At 38.1% G+C, this 18,636-nt stretch overlaps 1 protein-coding gene across 1 annotated transcript in view; it reads left to right on the forward strand.

The window, feature by feature from the left end:
- The window catches only part of cnsta (consortin, connexin sorting protein a), a 32,918-nt gene that overhangs the window by 11,143 nt on the left and 3,139 nt on the right, over positions 1 to 18,636 (forward strand). The window contains exons 3-9 of the mRNA XM_052153165.1: positions 640 to 782; positions 2,347 to 2,377; positions 4,463 to 4,549; positions 4,906 to 5,017; positions 6,787 to 6,808; positions 6,937 to 7,033; positions 14,083 to 14,648. Of these exons, the coding sequence (XP_052009125.1) occupies positions 640 to 782; positions 2,347 to 2,377; positions 4,463 to 4,549; positions 4,906 to 5,017; positions 6,787 to 6,808; positions 6,937 to 7,033; positions 14,083 to 14,648 (1,058 nt within the window). The remainder of the gene's footprint in view (positions 1 to 639; positions 783 to 2,346; positions 2,378 to 4,462; positions 4,550 to 4,905; positions 5,018 to 6,786; positions 6,809 to 6,936; positions 7,034 to 14,082; positions 14,649 to 18,636) is intronic.

Below are 18,636 nucleotides of genomic sequence, written 5' to 3' on the forward strand. Positions count from 1 at the left end.
AGCAACTAAAACTATTGTGTAACAAGTAGTCCTATTTATATCTGGAAAAAATGCAGATATAGATTGATAATCATTTGGGAAGTTTTCCGATCGACGTGTGAAAAAGGCATGGATTCCAAGCCTAAAAATATCTGCTCTCTTGTATTTCAGCTTTCAGACGGTCCGAATAAATGTCCTACATTATGTTCATGCTATTGAATAGTTGAGTTAGTAATGTTGTTACTTTCAGTTAGTTACTCCCCAATACTGGTAATAAAGGTGTGCTCACGTCATGCGGATTACGAGATTCCAACCGTTCCCATTTTCATAGAATTTGAACTCCGATTTGACAGAAAAAGAATGCACATTCTCTGGAAGTGCCTTAAATAAACGAATGAGTAAACTTGGTAAAACTCTTAATCATCTGTCCTACTTTTCATTATTATTGAAACAGATCATAAATTATGACCCCAGGCAGAATCCGTTAAGTCACGTAATAGCAATCCATGTGAAAATCTCCACAGTTGACCGATATATCCATGTTGAGCTATGTGTGTGGATTGATGTTAAATGGCTTCAAATGTGGCTCATCCATCCAATCATATTTTAGAGCCAGAAATACCAGTTTTATAAATCGGTTGTTGTTATTTTTGTTTTCAGTGTCTGAGAGCCTTGTCAGCCCTGAAGGGCCCCCTCACAGTGAGACTGGTTCACCCCGGGGCTTCAGTCGATCTGTGGCTGTTTCTCTCCAAGAGCTGGGGGAGCAGGGAGACCATCCACTTCTGCCACAGTACCTTCACCAAGTATGATCGTCCTGTGAAACCTCTTTCTGTCTTTTTGTAGTTATTTTAACAGTGGGTAGCTTGTTCACTGCCAGTAGATGGAGCAAACCACTTTGCTTTTATGAACTTGCCTCACTAACTTATATAAGCCAGGACACAAGATAAATTTGCTTGTACTGCTCTTGTTAGTCTGTTGTTGGTGTTGGCCCATGCTGATAACATTGACCGATTCAGCAAGTCCATAAAAGCATGTGGTATCAGAGAGGAAACAGAATAACCAGTACCTTAAATGGTCAAGCTCTAATAAATGTTTATATTAGCTTGACCTCATTTAAGTGTATTTACAAGCAGCTCTTTGCTTGCACAATGGTACCACATTCAGCTGTTTTTGTATTATCCTGAAAATGGGTTTATGCGTAACTAAAGTTGATGGAGGGACAGATGACTCATAAAAGCTAATAATACGATTGCTAAAACTGCTCATTTATTTCCCTGTCCATTTTGTTCCTTCGGTGCAATTAAGAGGGGGCATATCAAGGGGAAAAAAATTAGAAAATGACTCATTTAAAGTGAAGTGAGTGCCTTGCATGTCTTTAGATCTTTTAGTGCTGTCCAGAAATTAGAAAGAAAAAAGAGGTTGATTTATATAGATAGAAAAACTGGGAAGTAAGAAAGGTCACTACTAGGTTTTATAGTCGCCCACTCTGTGAGACATCTCTTGTGTTGAGTTGGTGTGTTCAGGAGGAATACTGTATGTGCTGTAGTCATTGTCATCCTGTCTGGACATGACTTTACAAGATAAAAAAAGCTGATGACAAGAGTCATGGAGTCTTTGCTCCTTAGATGACAGTTGTGTATCTGTCACAGCCAGGTGTAGTAGAATAAATGATGTCTCAGAAGAATTAACTTGTTTTTCAGGTGTAATACGTTTGTAAAATTACAGGAAGTGCATATACAGCATGTTTTAAGTGTAATGGTAAATTAGCATAATTATAAAAAAATGCTTTAAAATCACTTTTATAAGTCATTTACAAACTTTTTATGATCTTTAATTGAGTTAGATTATTAGTTAATATACATGCAAATATGAGAATAATATGTACGGTATTTATTGAAGGTTAATGACATTTCTAATTATTTGAATGGATGTTAATCTGTTCAACATTTTGTAATATAATAATTTTGTTAACACTTTACAATAATGTTGTATTTATTAACATTAGTTAACATGAACTAACAATGAACAGTACTTGTACACCACTTAACCTTGATGTTAATTGCAAAATATACAAATATATATTTTTTAATTATAAGGTGTATAGATTAACATTAGTTTATGCATTATGAAGTAATAATGAACCATAAATAAAGATTAATAAATGCTGTAAAAATATTTTGTCCATTGTTAGTTTATGATACCAAATGTGTTTACTAATGTTAATAAATAGAACCTTATTGCAAAGTGTTACCATATTGTTTGTTAATGTTATGTATTGTGTTACCCAAGTATGTTCTTCTGTAATTATGTTCTTCAGTGTGTAATTTGTTGAATAATAATACTAAGTAAATCTTTCTATCTTTACAGATTGCAGAGTCGTTTATACGTGATGAGGACTGTATCCTTAAAATGTTTGTCACAGTTTGTTGAAGCAGGACCCAAACACGGTGGCAAATTTAAAAGGCTATATTAAAAAAAATACAAAGAAAAATCCCCCAATGGAGAAAAACAAAGTAAAAATCTTAAAACAATCGACTGGGAAGACACATATACACAAAACAATCTGGCACAGGACTGAACATGAGAGGAGCTATATATAGGGAAGGAACTAAGGTGGGTAACGAGGGAAGGCGGGTGAGGCTAATTAAATGATAACTGTGTAACACAGGGGCGGGGCCTAGATGTGAGACAGAAGAGAACATGGCAAACAATCCTGACGGAAGCCATGTGCTCACACAAACCACAACTAGCAAAAAAGAAGTAAAAACACAAGACAGACAGAAGATCGCATTGCAGCAGAACCGCATCCGAAGCCATGCGCTCACAAAGACCAGACATGGAGCATGAGTGTCCAGATCCAAACTCAGAAACCAGACCGAAGTTCAGGATACAGACACCATGCTCTGAACATGAGACACAGACTAAGGAGAAAAGCACATGGCCAGGAAAACAACCAAATCTGTGCGCTCACACAGAGACATAGAATATGCGTGTCAGGATACATTCACCACAATAAACCTGACCAGGGCTGGACTGGGAAGATAAATCGGCCTGGGAATTTACATAGCAACTGCCCGAAAATTGTTGTTCGCTGTCCTTTTCTGCATATCGTGGTGCCGTTTTGTGGTCCGTTTTGCATAAAGCGGCAGCTCATTTTAGCTTATTGAAACCCGTTTCGCGGCCAACCCACTGGCCCGCTCGGTTCTCCCGATGGCCAGTTGTCCCCTGATCGGCCCCAGTATGCCAGATTACCAGTCCAGCCATGAACCTGACTGACAATAGTGAGAGGATCCTCCTGTCAATGTGGTTTAATTGTAGAGTAACAAGAGCTGGTTTCCTCCATACAAAGTTTTCATTATTTTTATTATGTAGGGCTGCAGCTAACAATTATTTTGGTAAGCGATTATTCTAACAATTATTTGAACGATTATTCGACTATTCTGCAATTATTGAAACGATTAATCATCAGCTCTTTACCGATTATTCAGCTTGTGCCCTGACTTAAAAGTTTTTTTTAAACGTGCTTCCTAACAATAAAGAGGACAAAATCATCTTTTAAAAATACATCTAGATGATAGTCACTGAATTAAGGTTTAATATATTAAGGAAATTCACTGCAAAAAAATCCTATAATCAAGTGTTTTTGTTTTCCATTTTAAAATTGTATAAAATTCCTTAATACAAGATACATTTACTTGAGAAGCAACATATAAGATATTTAGACTTGCTTTAAGAGAATATATCTTAAATATACATGTATTTTGTATGTAAGTGTATATAGTGCAGTAAAGACAAAATATACTTATATTCAAGATCTATTCTCTAAAAGCAAGTACAAATATCTAATATGCTGCTTCTCATGTGAATGCATCTTTTTTAAAAATCTTGTGCAGTATAGCTGCTAAAACAAGCCCAAAAACAAACTGTGTATAATAGGGCAAAGACTACCCTCTCTCACTTTTTTGTTCACTTCAATCCATCTTTAACTCACAAAAAAACAAAAACTCTCTTTTATTAATAAAGCTGCTTAGTTTTGGAGTTTGTGGTTATTTACATGATCTGCTTCCATATTATTTGAACTTTAATAAAGCTATAATGCATTAAGTATAACTGCATTTAAGATGTAACCAGAAGGTGTTTCCTTTAAAGTGCTCTGACTCCACTTATACCTCAACGAGAGTGTATCTATATTTACTTTTGTATTTCTGCATTATAGTGCTCAATGTAATGGCATGTTGGACAGTTCTTAAATGTTATGTTGATGCTTGTTCCATTTATAGCCCCTTTTTTTCCATTTTATGCCTTAATGTCTTTATTATATTATACGCTTACAAAATCAGGGATGCTTCCAACATTTATTATATATAGAGCTGTTTATTGTGTTAAATTCAGTGCATTAACACTGCCACCCACTGTCTATAGTGCCTGAATGGGTTGTCTACAGTATTTCCTGTAGATTTTCCTAAACCTGAGCCTTCTCTAGATGAGCGAGCAGTCAGGTTTATACAGCTAGAGAGACTCTATCACGAACGTCTGCTGTCCAACCTCGTCGCCATACAGGAACAGTGGGGTAATTGCTTTGTTATTACTGTTAAATTACTCATTACATAACGTTTCAGAAGACCAAAGTTTGATAACCCCTGAAGCCTCTTTATATAATCCATTACAAAGGCATTCATAAAATTTTTGTAATATACAGTAATTTGTTTATGATTCATTATACAAAAATATTTGTCAGAAATAAGTATTACAGATCTGTAATAACAAAAATATAATGCATTACAATGGGTTTTGAAAGACATTTTGTTTTAATAATAATGAATAGTTTTGTAATGCATTATACAGGCTTCAAGTAAATATTTTCCCAAAGGTTCCCCTCTATATAGCATTTAATTTAAAGCTAATATTTAACCATTCTCTCATCAGAGAGGAGATGGAGTTTGGTTGGCCAGTGTCAGGACGGTGTAGAAGACAGAGAGAGTGACCTGGATGCAGAACACCTGGACAAACTGAGACACATCTGCAGAACGCACAGGCAGTGAGTACATACGCCACATTAGTTCAGTCACACACATCAGGCCAAACACACACACACAGCAGACACTTTTTCACTGAGTAGTAGTATGAATTGAATGTTAAAGGGAGGAAATTTGCTTTGATCCACAGGTGAAAGAATGTGACTCAATCAATCTTATATTGAGTAGCTTAAACATGGATCTGAATTATTTATTTCAGCTTTTATTTCTTTCATCACATTCCCAGTGGGTCAGAAGTTTACATACACTTTGTTGGTATTTGGTTGCATTGCTTTTAAATTGTTTAACTTTGGTCAAATATTTCGGGTAGCCTTCCACAAGCTTCTCACAATTGCTGGAAGTTGCTGGAATTTTGACCCATTCCTCCAGACAGAACTGGTGTAACTGAGTCAGGTTTATAGGCCTCTTTGCTCGCACATGCTTTTTTAGTTCTGCCCACACATTGTCTATCAGATTGAGGTCAGGGCTTTGTGATGGCCACTCCAATACCTTGACTTTGTCCTTAAGCCGTTTTGCCACAACTTTGGAGGTATTCTTGGGGTCACTGTCCATTTGGAGAACCCATTTACGACTGATCTTCAACAACGTCTTGAGATGTTGCATCAATATATTCATATAATTTTCCTTCCTCATGATGCCATCTATTTTGTGAAGTGCACCAGTCCCTCCTGCAGCAAAGTACCCCCACAACATGATGCTGCCACCCCCATACACACGGTTGGGATGGTGTTCTTCGGCTTGCAAGCCTCACCCTTTTTCGATACGAGTCAGGAGCTTCAGTTAATGTTCAGATCAACCATCAGAATGGGGAAAAATGGGATCTCAGTGATTTGGACCATGGCATGATTGTTGGTGCCATGGTCCAACTTGGGATTTTCATGCACATCAGTCTCTAGAATTTACTCAGAATGGTGCCAGAAACAAAAAAACGTCCATTGAGTTTCAGTTCAGTGAACAGAAATGCCTTGTTGGTGAGAGAGGTCAACAGAGAATGGCCAGATTGGTTCGAACTGACAAAGTCTACGGTAACTCGGATAACCATTCTGTAGAATTGTGGTGAGAAATTTGGTGCTGTTTTGATGGCACAAGGGGGACCGACACAATATTAGGCAGGTGGTTTTTATGGTGTGTGTGTGTGTGTGTGTGTGTGTGTGTGTGTGTGTGTGTGTGTGTGTGTGTGTGTGTGTGTGTGTGTGTGTGTGTGTGTGTTTCTATATATATATATATTATTCTTGTCTTTTACCTATGTACTATTTGGTTTCAATGGTAAAATTCTTTGTAAAAAATAAAGTACATAAGTTTTACCCAATCTAATATATTCTTGTGGATCAGGTGTCCCTTGGAGCTTGAGATCTATCAAATATGTTAGCAGTGCTGTAAATGTTTAACCTTTTGAGCCACTAAACATGTTAAATGCTGTCTTTCTGTCCTATTCCTTCCAGCCACCCACACCTGAGCCTCTCATTTTCCCTTCTAAATTTAGCCCGTCTGTGTCTCTTTTCTGCGGTCCAGCTGCAGTTTGGACTTCTGTAATGGTTTAAGCATATGACCCTTTGCTGTGCTTTCAGCAATTTGAGACAAGCGCTAGAGTTTCAGTATGGGAAATGTGCCGTGCTATTATTAGATTCCTGCTGAGGAACCTTAGATTTGCGTCCCTTTTTACACACATCGTCCCACCGCAAGAGAGACTTGGAGGAAAAAAAGATAAGGATACTGCAGCTCCTTACGATGAATTTATCTCACAACTTACTTATTCTCTTCTTTTTTGCAGACCTGTATGGAGCGTTGAGAAGGTAAGACAACATTATGATGCTTGAATGTTGATCAAATGGGACCGCATGTGGTTAGGTATATAATATGAATGAGAACGTTTATGTTTAAACACAAAGGGCGAAAGTCAATGTTCTGTATGTGTTCATAGTGTGAGGTGGTGTCCAAAGTGCAAAGGAACAGTGTGAATAGTGACAGACTGGGAGGAGAGGACAACCTGAACACTCAAGTGCTTTTATGCAGCTCAGGTGAGTTTATTTCTCCGACAGTCTAGACCACTTATAATATATCATGAAATGGAGAGACAATGACCCAGGAGTAAAATCCACATCATCAGGTCTTGATACTTTATCTTTACTCTTTTTAATGATTCTACAACTTTACACTTAAGTGCTTAGGAAATTGGGCAAATTTTAACTCCATTTTAACAGCTACACTCTTTAGAGGTTCTGTGTTGATGTATAGTTGTCCAATTCAAAAGCTGTCTTTTCTCATCGTTGGATCCCATATTGGAAAAAATATGTACTTTTTCTACTACTATTTTCTTTTTTCTAGATTCATACTTTTTTATTTATTGATTTATTTAAGGAAATTGAATCTTTAAATGTACATATTATAATTTGAAAGTAAATGTGATGCATTTAATTAAAATTAATGAGAAGTATGAACTAAATATACAGTGTATATATATATATATATATTAGGGCTGTCAATTTAATGCATTAATTCAGTGCGGTAAATGTTGTTTTTTTAAATAACGTGTTAAAAAAATTTATGCAATTAATCGCAATGCCTCCGGACCGTAATAAGTAAGATTCCTGAGAAATGCAAGCTTGTAGTACCACCTGTTTACTCCAGATGGCAGTAATTGAAATTTCATCTGTGTGGCAACGCTTAGTTTATACAGTGAAGTAAACAACCATCCAGCAGACAGAACAACTCAAACATTCGTTACGTTCTTGCGTTCAAAACTAAGGGATCTCAAGATGTGTTCTTAGTATTAAACTATATTTAACTTTACACAGTGACCTAAAAATGTTATGTTTATGAAGCAACGCACCCGAGACTCTACACAAGCATGTCTGATGCAGGTGTAAATTGACGAGTACTTAAACAAGCCGTTAATAAATTTCCATCTGATTGACAAATTCACTTGTGAAATGGATTGTTGTGAACTGTATTCCAATGATTGACTTATGTTCAATAATATCGTAGTAAACAATACATTGTATTCTAAAGCCGTGTTTTGTTTTGTCTTATGAACTCTTCTGCCATAAGAATGTAATGCATTTTAATTATCTGAATAATATATATATATATATACACACACACACATACACACACACTCTTTTTTTAATATTTAAAGATAACTATGTATAATTATTTCATCATTATATATTTAATTATTGTTATATGAGGGGCTTTCTCAGCAAATATTTGTATATGCGATTAGTCACGATTAATTAATCAGGACACCATGTAATTATCCATCCATCCATCCATCCATCTTCAACCGCTTATCCGAAGTCGGGTCGCGGGGGCAGCTGCTCCAGCAGGGGGCCCCAAACTTCCCTATCCCGAGCCACATTAACCAGCTCTGACTGGGCGACCCCGAGGCGTTCCCAGGCCAGTGTGGAGATGTAATCTCTCCACCTAGTCCTGGGTCTTCCCCGAGGCCTCCTCCCAGCTGGACGTGCCTGAAACACCTCCCTAGGGAGGCGGCCAGGGGCATCCTTACCAGATGCCCAAACCACCTCAACTGACTCCTTTCAACGCAAAGGAGCAGCGGCTCTACTCCGAGCTCCTCACGGATGACTGAGCTCCTCACCCTATCTCTAAGGGAGAAGCCCGCCACCCTTCTGAGGAAGCCCATTTCGGCCGCTTGTACTCGCGACCTAGTTCTTTCGGTCATGACCCAACCTTCATGACCATAGGTGAGGGTAGGAACGAAAATTGACCGGTAGATCGAGAGCTTTGCCTTTCGCTCAGCTCTCTTTTGCGTGACAACGGTGCGATAGAGCGAGTGCAATACCGCCCCTGCTGCCCCGATTCTCCGGCCAACCTCCCGCTCCATTGTCCCTCACTCGTGAACAAGACCCCGAGGTACTTGAACTCCTTCACTTGGGGCAAAACCTCATTCCCTACCTGGAGTACGCAATTAATTACCATGTAATTAATTTGATAAAAAAATGTAATCGATTGACAGCCCTATACATATATATATACATATACACTGCTGTTCAAAAGTTTGGGGTCACTTGACCGAAATGTTTCTCATGATCATAAAAATCTTTTCATTTGAAGGCGTATGCTTAAATGTTTAAAAATATATATAGACAAAAATATAATTGTGCCAACATATTTATTTCATTACAAAAGTAACATTTTATAAAAAAAAAGAAAAAAAAAAGAAAGATGACTTGGACCGAATAATAAAGAAATCAGCTAATAAGTCCCCAGTTTTGATGGGAACTCCTTCAATACGCAGAATTGTGCTTCCAGTGCACAAACAATACAGCAATATAGAGATAATAACAAAAACAAATAGAACAAAAATAAAAAATAGAAAAAAAGAAAATAAAGTATATATAGAAATACACAATAGGACAACATATACATGTTTCTTATATACCATACCTCTTCTGCCATTACATTCCCTTGCTTCTGTATATAACAGATTTGTATTTGTATATTGTACATACATGGCAGAAGAGGTATGGTATGTTGGATAAATATAATAGACTAAGCTGTATATTGCACATTAATTATTGCTCAATGGGGCAGTTTTAACTGTTCATGAGATTGATAGCTTGATATCTATGAGATTGATATCCTGTGCCTGGCGATTCTGGTGCTTATTTCTCTGTGTGCGTGGGCCAGTGGTAGCTCAGCGGTTAAGGCTCTGGGTTACTGACTGAAAGGTCGGGGGTTCAAGCCCCAGAGCCGTCAAGATACCACTGTTGGGCCCTTGAGCAGGGCCCTTGAGCAAGGCCCTTGGCCCTACTTGCTCCAGGGGCGCTTTTTCATGGCTGACCCTGCACTCTGACCCCAGCATAGTTGGGATATGCGAAAACAACTGCATTTCATTGGCTCAGCACAATGACAAAGTTGAATCTTAATATATATATATTAGGCATTGTTTTAGTACTTTCACATTCATGTCCGGCTCCATTACACATTTTCCATTTGTAATATGATTTATTTCAGAGAGAACTTGATTATTTCCTGTCAAATATTCAGTTTTTCATTGGATGGAAACATGGTAGGCTATGATTGAATTGGTTGGTAGTATTCGTCCCTGCCCACATGCCTTGGTTACATCAGCAGAAAATAAAAGTTGTTTCAAAGGTGGAGAAAGTCATTACATGTGGATGATATTATGGAAATTAAGATTTATTTTTCTTTTAGACATTTCTATAGACATTTAATTATGTTAATAGGCTATTAAATATGTAAACCTTACAGCCTCACTTCGAGAATCATTGTAACTACCTGCAGAGTAAGCAACCCCCTTCCTCTAAAACACACACACAGCGTTCCCTGCTGTCCCTCCAGGCCATGCCTTATTGATGACTCCTCTCTTTCTCACTGGCTGGAGCAGCTAATGTTGGGCTGGGCTATGTTACCGTATTACTCGCATGGAGTTCCATGACCCGGTTTCACTTTTACACTAGACCTAGCAGCACCACACACACATTTTCTCACTTTTGCTGCGCCCTATGTCCAGCCACCTGTTCTTAAGTATGTTGACCACTCTGCTTGGCCTGGACTCCAGTAGCAGGTGCTAACACAGCAGCATTACCCTGTGACAACCATGGTTTAGAGATTAATTGAGTTTCTTCGGCTTGCTTGTTCATGCAGAATTACGGTCCTAAAGTTCATCTTAATATTATGTCCCCTGTAAAACATTATTGTGTTCTTAAAGTTGGCTTGAACTGTGTCTTATGATTGTATGATGTGTAAGAAAATAATAAAAACCCTTTTGCTATTGTTGTATGTTATGTAGGGGTGTACAGATTTAAAAATTCTTGGCAATACTGATTACAACCATTTTCCATTTATGGCTGATATCTAATATGATGACCAGCATTAAAAATCTATACTTTTTCTGTTTTAAAATAAAAAACGAAAACACGCTGAAACCCTAATCTAGAGTTTTACATGCTAAAAATGAATTCAAGAATAAGAATATTATCTGTACGGTATGAAAGATGGGTAGACATTTCTTTAGTTTGAAGCTTGATGTAAACTGTATATTTGTTCAAATTAGGGATGCACTGATGATTCGGCCACCGATATTTATCGACCAATTATGTACCAAATTAAAACCATCAGCCTATCTGATATAAGCATGAAAAAAAAACAATGGTTTATTTGTAAAATAAAGAAATTCTCACCAATTTGGAATGCCCAATTCCCAATGCGCTTTTAAGTCCTCATGGTGGCGTAGTGACTTGCCTCAATCCGGGGGTTGGAGGTCGAATCTCAGTTCCCTCCGCATCTGAGACCATAAATCCGTGCATCCTATCACATGGCTTGTTGAGCGCGTTAACGTGGAGATCTAGCGTGGGTGGAGGCTTCACGCTATTCTCTGTGGCATCCACGCACAACCCCACTGAGAGCAAGAACCACATTATGGTGACCACGAGGAGGTTAACCCGACGTGACCCTACCCACCCTAGCAACCGGGCCAATTGGTTGCTTAGCAAGCCTGACTGGAGTCACTCCGCACGCCCTGGATCCAAACTTGCGACTCCAGGTGTGGTAGTCAGCGTCTTTACTCGCTGTGCTACCCAGACCTCGGTTTATTTATATTTAATTATCAACACACTTTGTAAAAACTCCAGAAAAAAATTATTCCATTTTCATTTTCATTATTTTCTCACTTTTCTCACATTTAATGAGGAATTACTGGCGTGACAGACATGACAATTGTGAATGTGGCACTTACCTTTACATGATGAGGGAAACCATCCAAAATGCTTTGATTCACTTTGACTTCTGAGATATTGGTATGGTATCCATTACGGCTGCACAATTGATTGTGTTATGATTAAAATCGCAATATGGTCTTGCACGATTACTAAACTTAAAAGGCTGCGTTTTAAAATGTAGGATTTTTTTCAGTGCTTCAAGTCAAACAGCTGTGTGAGCAAGCGGCGCCCTCTACCGGTCTGGATGGCAATATCGATTATGCATTACATCACGATAGAATTTAAAAGGGCGTTGTGTTCCTTTTTGTTTAAAACTTTTTATTTTTCCATGATGTGGTTGACATTTCCATGGAATTGCCCAACATATGCATAATAATAATTTGTAATGTTCGTTCATTTACTTTACAATAGATAAATATATATCTACAGTAGATAAATATATATCTGCAAAAACAAAAGTGAAATTTATTTTTAGAATTACAAAATAACCTTTTTTCACATCAGTCATCATGCTATGATATTTTAAAATGTATATATTTTTTTATCTTCTATTTATCTTTATTATGGCTGGCTCTCTTTAAAATTTTGGCCTGTCATGTGTTTAACAGATCCAATCCATATTTAGTGAAAATTATTGTTAGAATAATAAAGAAGATTTTGCACCTCTTTGTACATTTTAAGTCCTGAGCAAAACAGTGATCTGATGGCAAAATAAGATATGTGGGAAAAAATCGGTATTGCTGTTGGCATATAGTTTTTGTTACAATAGGTATCGGCCAAAAAGGTTCATTTCGGTAAACCCCTAGTTAAAATGGAACAAATAAGCCCTTTAAAATGGCTTTCTGGAATACTTGATTGTCATTTGTCAGCTGCAGTCAAATGTTTTTGCATTATGACCACTTAAATGTAAAATTGACCGTTGTCACAGGCAGCAATTTTCTATATAACGGTGCCATTTATTTTGTCTACCAGTGCAGATAATTGAAAACATTTAGCTAATTTTGACCCTGATATATGAGGTCGGGACAAAGACAAAAGGAAAACATAGATCTAATGGTTTTTCATCTTCTATGCTCTAAATATGGCCCAACCCTGCCTGAAATACTTCAATACACGCTAATATGAACCTCTGACATTACATTTGAAGAGGAAAAGGGACATGACTTGAAACCTTTGGTGTGATGACATTGAGTGCATCTGTTTCACATAAAACTGAATTATAAAGGGAATTGGACCGCCAGGACAGCGCTGCAAGATCTGTGTTCTGAAAAATTTGTCCTAAACAGACGGAAGACAGCAAATTAAGATTAGTTTTGTAGAAATTCAAGGCGAAACCGTATTAAGCCCAGCATTGCTTGTAGTGTGTATCTTTTGAGTATCGTGGTACCAGTTCTCTTAACAGTAAGAGACTGTAAATCACCGTAGCATGCTTACGTCACCCAGGTCCTATCTCTGAGCACCAAAGCGCCCAGTTTTGCGTTTATGACCACGGAAGGAGCACAATACAGTCAACCGTGGAGGAGTCCTGAATTATTAATCGGCAGGGCTTCAGACAGCAGGGTTGTGATATATCAATAGTGATTGATCACTTGGCATTGATCTGTTCTGTTGTAAACAAGGGCTTGATAGTCAAAAGGTCACTAAGTTGATAAACTGAAACAAAGTCAGAAATAGTACAGAAGAGGGTGAAAGACACCAGGTATGTATGGAATAGCATGTTACGATGCTATTTTTGCGGTATAAAAACTGTGCACACTATGCATATTTTTTTGTATCCATGGTAAACCTTTCAAACTTTCAAACCATTCAGACTGCCAAATTACATGTCAAAAGTCTCCAGAAAATTACCCTGTTTACATTTCTGGTATTATACATTGTATACAACAATCCATCGATGTTCCACAATATTCCAAAGAAGAATTTGTGTCTTCGCAATTGTTCATGAAAATGTAAGAACTTTCTCTGCCTCAAAATCAATTTCCGCTGGCATAACCAAGGCCTCTTATTTTTGAACCCATCCCCTTAGTCATAAAAGGAGTTCCTAATGGATAAAATCATGTCCCAGCCAACATTGTGTTGTTATCACTGAATATTCTATTTCACTCAAAAATATGTCACATTACGGAAGTAAAACGGGTTGCAAAAGTTTCATATTTACCATAAGCAATTTTTATGCTAGATGTAATATCAAACAATCAACATGGTGAGGTACACCATACAGCTGTTTGAAATGTTTATTGTTGCATGTTTCGTATGCTGTTTGTTATGATGTATTCCAAACATAGCATTCGACTCACAAGAATGTGTATATACAACAGCTTTATAAGAACAGCTCCATATTTTGCTCTCTCCATTTAAAACAGGGATGGTTATGGAGGAACACCATACATATGAAACAGTCACCCAGCCTGATGATGGTAGCATCACCACCCCACCATCCCAGCAGAGTGAACAGCAGCATGACCACACCCCCGTCCCGGACATGCCTACTTCCTCCTCCTCAGCTGTGATGGGCAGCTCCTCCTCTCCAGCCTATGAAGATGCAAGAGAAAGAGAGGAGCGAGTGAGTGTGGTGGCTTCCCACCAGGATGCAACACCGCAGACTGAGCGTCTCCCATCTGAGCTTCCAATGGACACTGCCAACTCTGGACCGGTGATGGAGGGGACGGGGGACATTGTGGATACAGGGCAGGATGTGGTGGAGACAGTCACACACACTGAGGAGGAGGGTAGAGGGGAGGAAGAGGAGGTGGTTGAGGAGGTTCTGAAGCTGGAGAAAGGAGGAGAAGATCAGGAACCCCTGGATCAGGCCGTTCATGAGAATAATCCTGAGTTGGATCTGGAAGAGTATGGGAACGGGGTGGAGACGTTGGAAATGACGAATGTGTCCACCCTGGATGACATGGCAAGGCGCATACAGGTGGAGGAGGTGAGATACGGTTCAATTGTCCTAGATTGTCGGTTCAATTTAGTTTTAATTACAAAGAGGCTTATTTAGTACGTTGTGTTTGGCATGGCTGTGTTTTGATTAAACAAATCAGATCAAGATTGAAAAATTCCTTCAAATTAGGCTGTTGAATGCTTTTCTGAGCTTTTCCTGACTCTTAGATTGGAAGCGCTTATGATTCTTCATATATTATGAACATTATGCAATCCTGAAAAAAGAAGTCTATATATTCTGTGCCACTAACATCACCAAACAGAGTTGCAGAAAAAGAAAACAAATTAATATTGCTTACCTGAACACTCCCCTCTATTGGTTGTTCATCCCCAAACTCACATCATTGATTGAGATGCTCGTCAACAATGATATATTGAGTATTGATGGATTATTTTACTGTCGATATAAATTTAAGCAATATCGTAAATATTGCGCTTTTTTGAGTTAATATTGGGATTGTATTTGACATAAAATAAACTTAAAGTGAGTACTAATTTCAAAAGAGCAAAGCATAGACAGTTATTCTTCCCACAATTAAAATGTAAATGCCTGTTTATCTATCAGTAACTTTCCTTTTAACTCCTTTGTTTAATGCATTTGTTTTCGAAAGACAGTCATTTTAGTGATCTAAAGTTTGTTGCAGTATAAAGGGACATTCCATATCCTCACAACATCAGGTCAGTTATGATGAAATCAGTGTGTGTATCTTTAGTCCCTGTGGTCATAAGCTCGTAACAAACCGATAAAAACAAAAATAAGAATCATACGATTTGATCTTATCATTATAAAGTTTGAGAATCCCCAGGAAAGGAAGGGCTCTTTCAATTAAAACTTAATAAGGCTAAGCCATTTTAAAGCTTTCACATTCTCAAATGTTGAAAATGGCATGTCAAATATACTATGTCGGTTTCTCTAAAAACATCTTATCTTATCTCAAAAGATTATCTCATCTTCGTGAAGATGGTTATCTTTGCCAAATGCATACAGTATGTTCATGAACATATTGACTATGATATTGAAAGAGTACAGTTCTTTACCTTTAAAGATTTTAATATTATGCAATATGCAGTAATGGTGATAAATGGGTTTTACTGTATATCGGCCCTCTATGCTGTCTTGGTCTAATGAGGCTGCAGACAACCATTAATATTCATTGAATTCAGTATTGATTGGGCACAGGGCAGCTGTTGACTCAGGAGAATGTCCACTCATTCTCCGTGATCATTGTTCTTTAGTAATCTGACCTCTTGGTGACCTTTTCCATTCCTCAGCAGCTGGTGATGTAACATGACTGACTCTTCTTTCCTGACCGTCTTCAATACTTTCATTTACATTTGCATTATTTATGAGGTGGGGTAAACCCAATTCAGTGTTGGGCAAATGGATTCCAGCTCGTTGTTGTGTAATGAAAGCCATACATTATTAAACGTGCTTATTCAAGATAATAAGGATTTATTAAATGTGGTCTTGAATATCTACTGTATGTATGTATGGTATGTATGTATTTTTTTCCTTTTAATGACAACATGTACATTTTAATGTTTTGTCAGTTTATTCATTTAGTAGAGCATTTTTAGTCAGTGACCAAAATGAGCAAACACATGCGACTAATTCTAAGGAGACTGCACTATTAAAGGAATCCAGTAATTCACCCAAAATTAATTCTTCTTTCTTCAATGGAACTTCAAATAAAGTTACTTTTCAAACTGTACGAGCTGCTCTATCCTATACAAGGAAAGTGGACAATAATATAAAGCTCTAAAAAACGTGGAGTCCCGACATGACGCCATGCGAGGAGCAGACGTGTGAGCGACGAGCTCTGCGCACTTTGCTAGTTTTTTTTTATTATTTTCATGTTATAATCTGGTTAGATTCTATACACCTACATAGTTACATATTTGTTCTTTTGAGGTAAACATGGCAAATAATTCAAAATCTTTGGGCTCTGGAGACATTAAAAGACACTTACATTCTCAAGCTGAAACCTCTGCGGGCCTGCAGACCGGGGATTCGATTTGGATGACTTGGCACTCAGCAGGGTTGCCCTCTTTCCCCATTATTGTTCTGTCTTGCCCTGGAACGATTAGCAGCCGTGATAAGAAAGGAGGATGATTTTCCAGGGGTGATGACGGGAGGTGTGGCGCATAAGCTTCTGCTTTACTCTGATGATATTTTATTATTTGTCTCTGACCCTCCTAGATCTATGCCTTGCCTCCACGGAATTATTAATTCCTTTTCTAAGTTCTCAGGATACAAAGTCAGTTGGTCTAAATCCGAAGCTTTGGCTCTGACAGCGTACTGTCCAGTAACGGCCTTCCAGTGGCCCAAACAGGGCATTAAGTATTTGGGTATTTTATTCCCAGCAAATTTGAGTTAATTTTGACCCTTTAATTAAAAGGTATTTGAGCGTTGTGGACAGGTGGGCTTAATTACATTTATTGACGATTGGGAAGGTTAATGTTATTAAAATTAACTGTATTCCAAAATTCAACTACCTGCTACAGTCACTCCCTATTGATGTCCCCTTCTCTTATTTTAAGCAATTTGATAGCATAGTGAAGTCATTCATTTGGAGTGGTAAATGTCCCAGAATACATTTCAACAAATGACATAAGATGATAGACAAAGGTGGACTGGGCCTACCCAAGACCTTGTTTTATTATTATGCCTTCAGTCTCAGATATTTGGCTCATTGGTCGCTTCCACCAGAAAGAGCCCCTCCCTGGTTTTCTATTGAACAGGAAGTCCTTGTCTCTATTTCGCCAGTGCAAAACTTCTCTGGTCCAAATCACATGCAAATGTGAGATAACAGGGTGTGACTTAGCCCTTCTATCAAACCAACCAGAGTATTTAATTCAGACATTTATTTAAATGTTGCCTCAAGCATATGGCTGAACCCCAAATTATGTATCAACAAGTCCCATTTCTGTTGGTCAGAGTGGATTGTGAGGGGGGGTTACTACACTCGGCGACCTGTATGAGAGTGGAATGTTGAGATCTTTTGAGAATTTGGGTCTTCATTTTGGGATTTCCAGATCTCAGATTTATAGGTATTTACAGTTGCGCCACATGCTCTTTTTGGGAGTAGCACACACCCCTAAAGCGGCAGATACTTTGGGAGAGGTGATTGTTGCTTTTGGAAAAGGTCAAGAGGCATCAGTTTTCAGAGTCCGGGGGATGGAGCTTTAACTTCTATCAAGAGATCATGGGAGAAAGATTTAATCTTGGTATTGGAGTAAGGAGTGTGGGCTTGGATTATAAAAAATGTCAACTCTGCATCTAGAGATAAAAGGGTTGGCCTAATGCAATTTAAGATTTTACATAGATTTTATTGGACCACCTCTAGATTATATAGGCTTGGTCTTAAAGACACACCCACGTGCTGGCAATGCCAATCAGAAGTTGGATACAAAACCCATGTCATTTGGGGATGTGTTAATATCCAAGAGTTTTGGTTAAAGGTTCAAAATTATTTGTGTGACGTTTTGGGCACTCAAATTTGACTTTGCCCCAGACTTTGTATTTTGGGGCGATGGGGCAGTTATAAATTTGGGAGACAAATATATAAAAAATTGGGTTTTGACTAGCATGATGATTGACAGACAAATTATTTTAAGGGGTTATATGTCTGATTGAGCACCATAATTTCAGGAGTGGTGTGCGGAGATGGGGAGGGTGGCGGCTTTTGAGGAGATGACAGATAGAAGGCTGGTGTTGGTGGACTTGTTTTTCAGGAAGTGGGGTAGGTATTTGGCGGTTTTGGGGGGCTCTCGGGGACGGGATGAGGAGGGAGAAGTTTAGTTTATTTATGTATGTTTATTAAATATATTATTTAATAGTTACCGTGTGTGTGAGTGACCACAGGGGTGTTCTTTGGGGTTGGTGTTTGGGGAGGGATATTAGTGAGGGTTAAATGTTGATTCGTGTATATGTGTTTTTCTCTGTGTTATTTTCTTTGAATCAATAAAAAAATGAT

Source organism: Xyrauchen texanus, chromosome 22 (genome assembly GCF_025860055.1).
Source record: "Xyrauchen texanus isolate HMW12.3.18 chromosome 22, RBS_HiC_50CHRs, whole genome shotgun sequence".
In the NCBI taxonomy this organism is placed as follows: Eukaryota; Metazoa; Chordata; class Actinopteri; order Cypriniformes; family Catostomidae; genus Xyrauchen; species Xyrauchen texanus.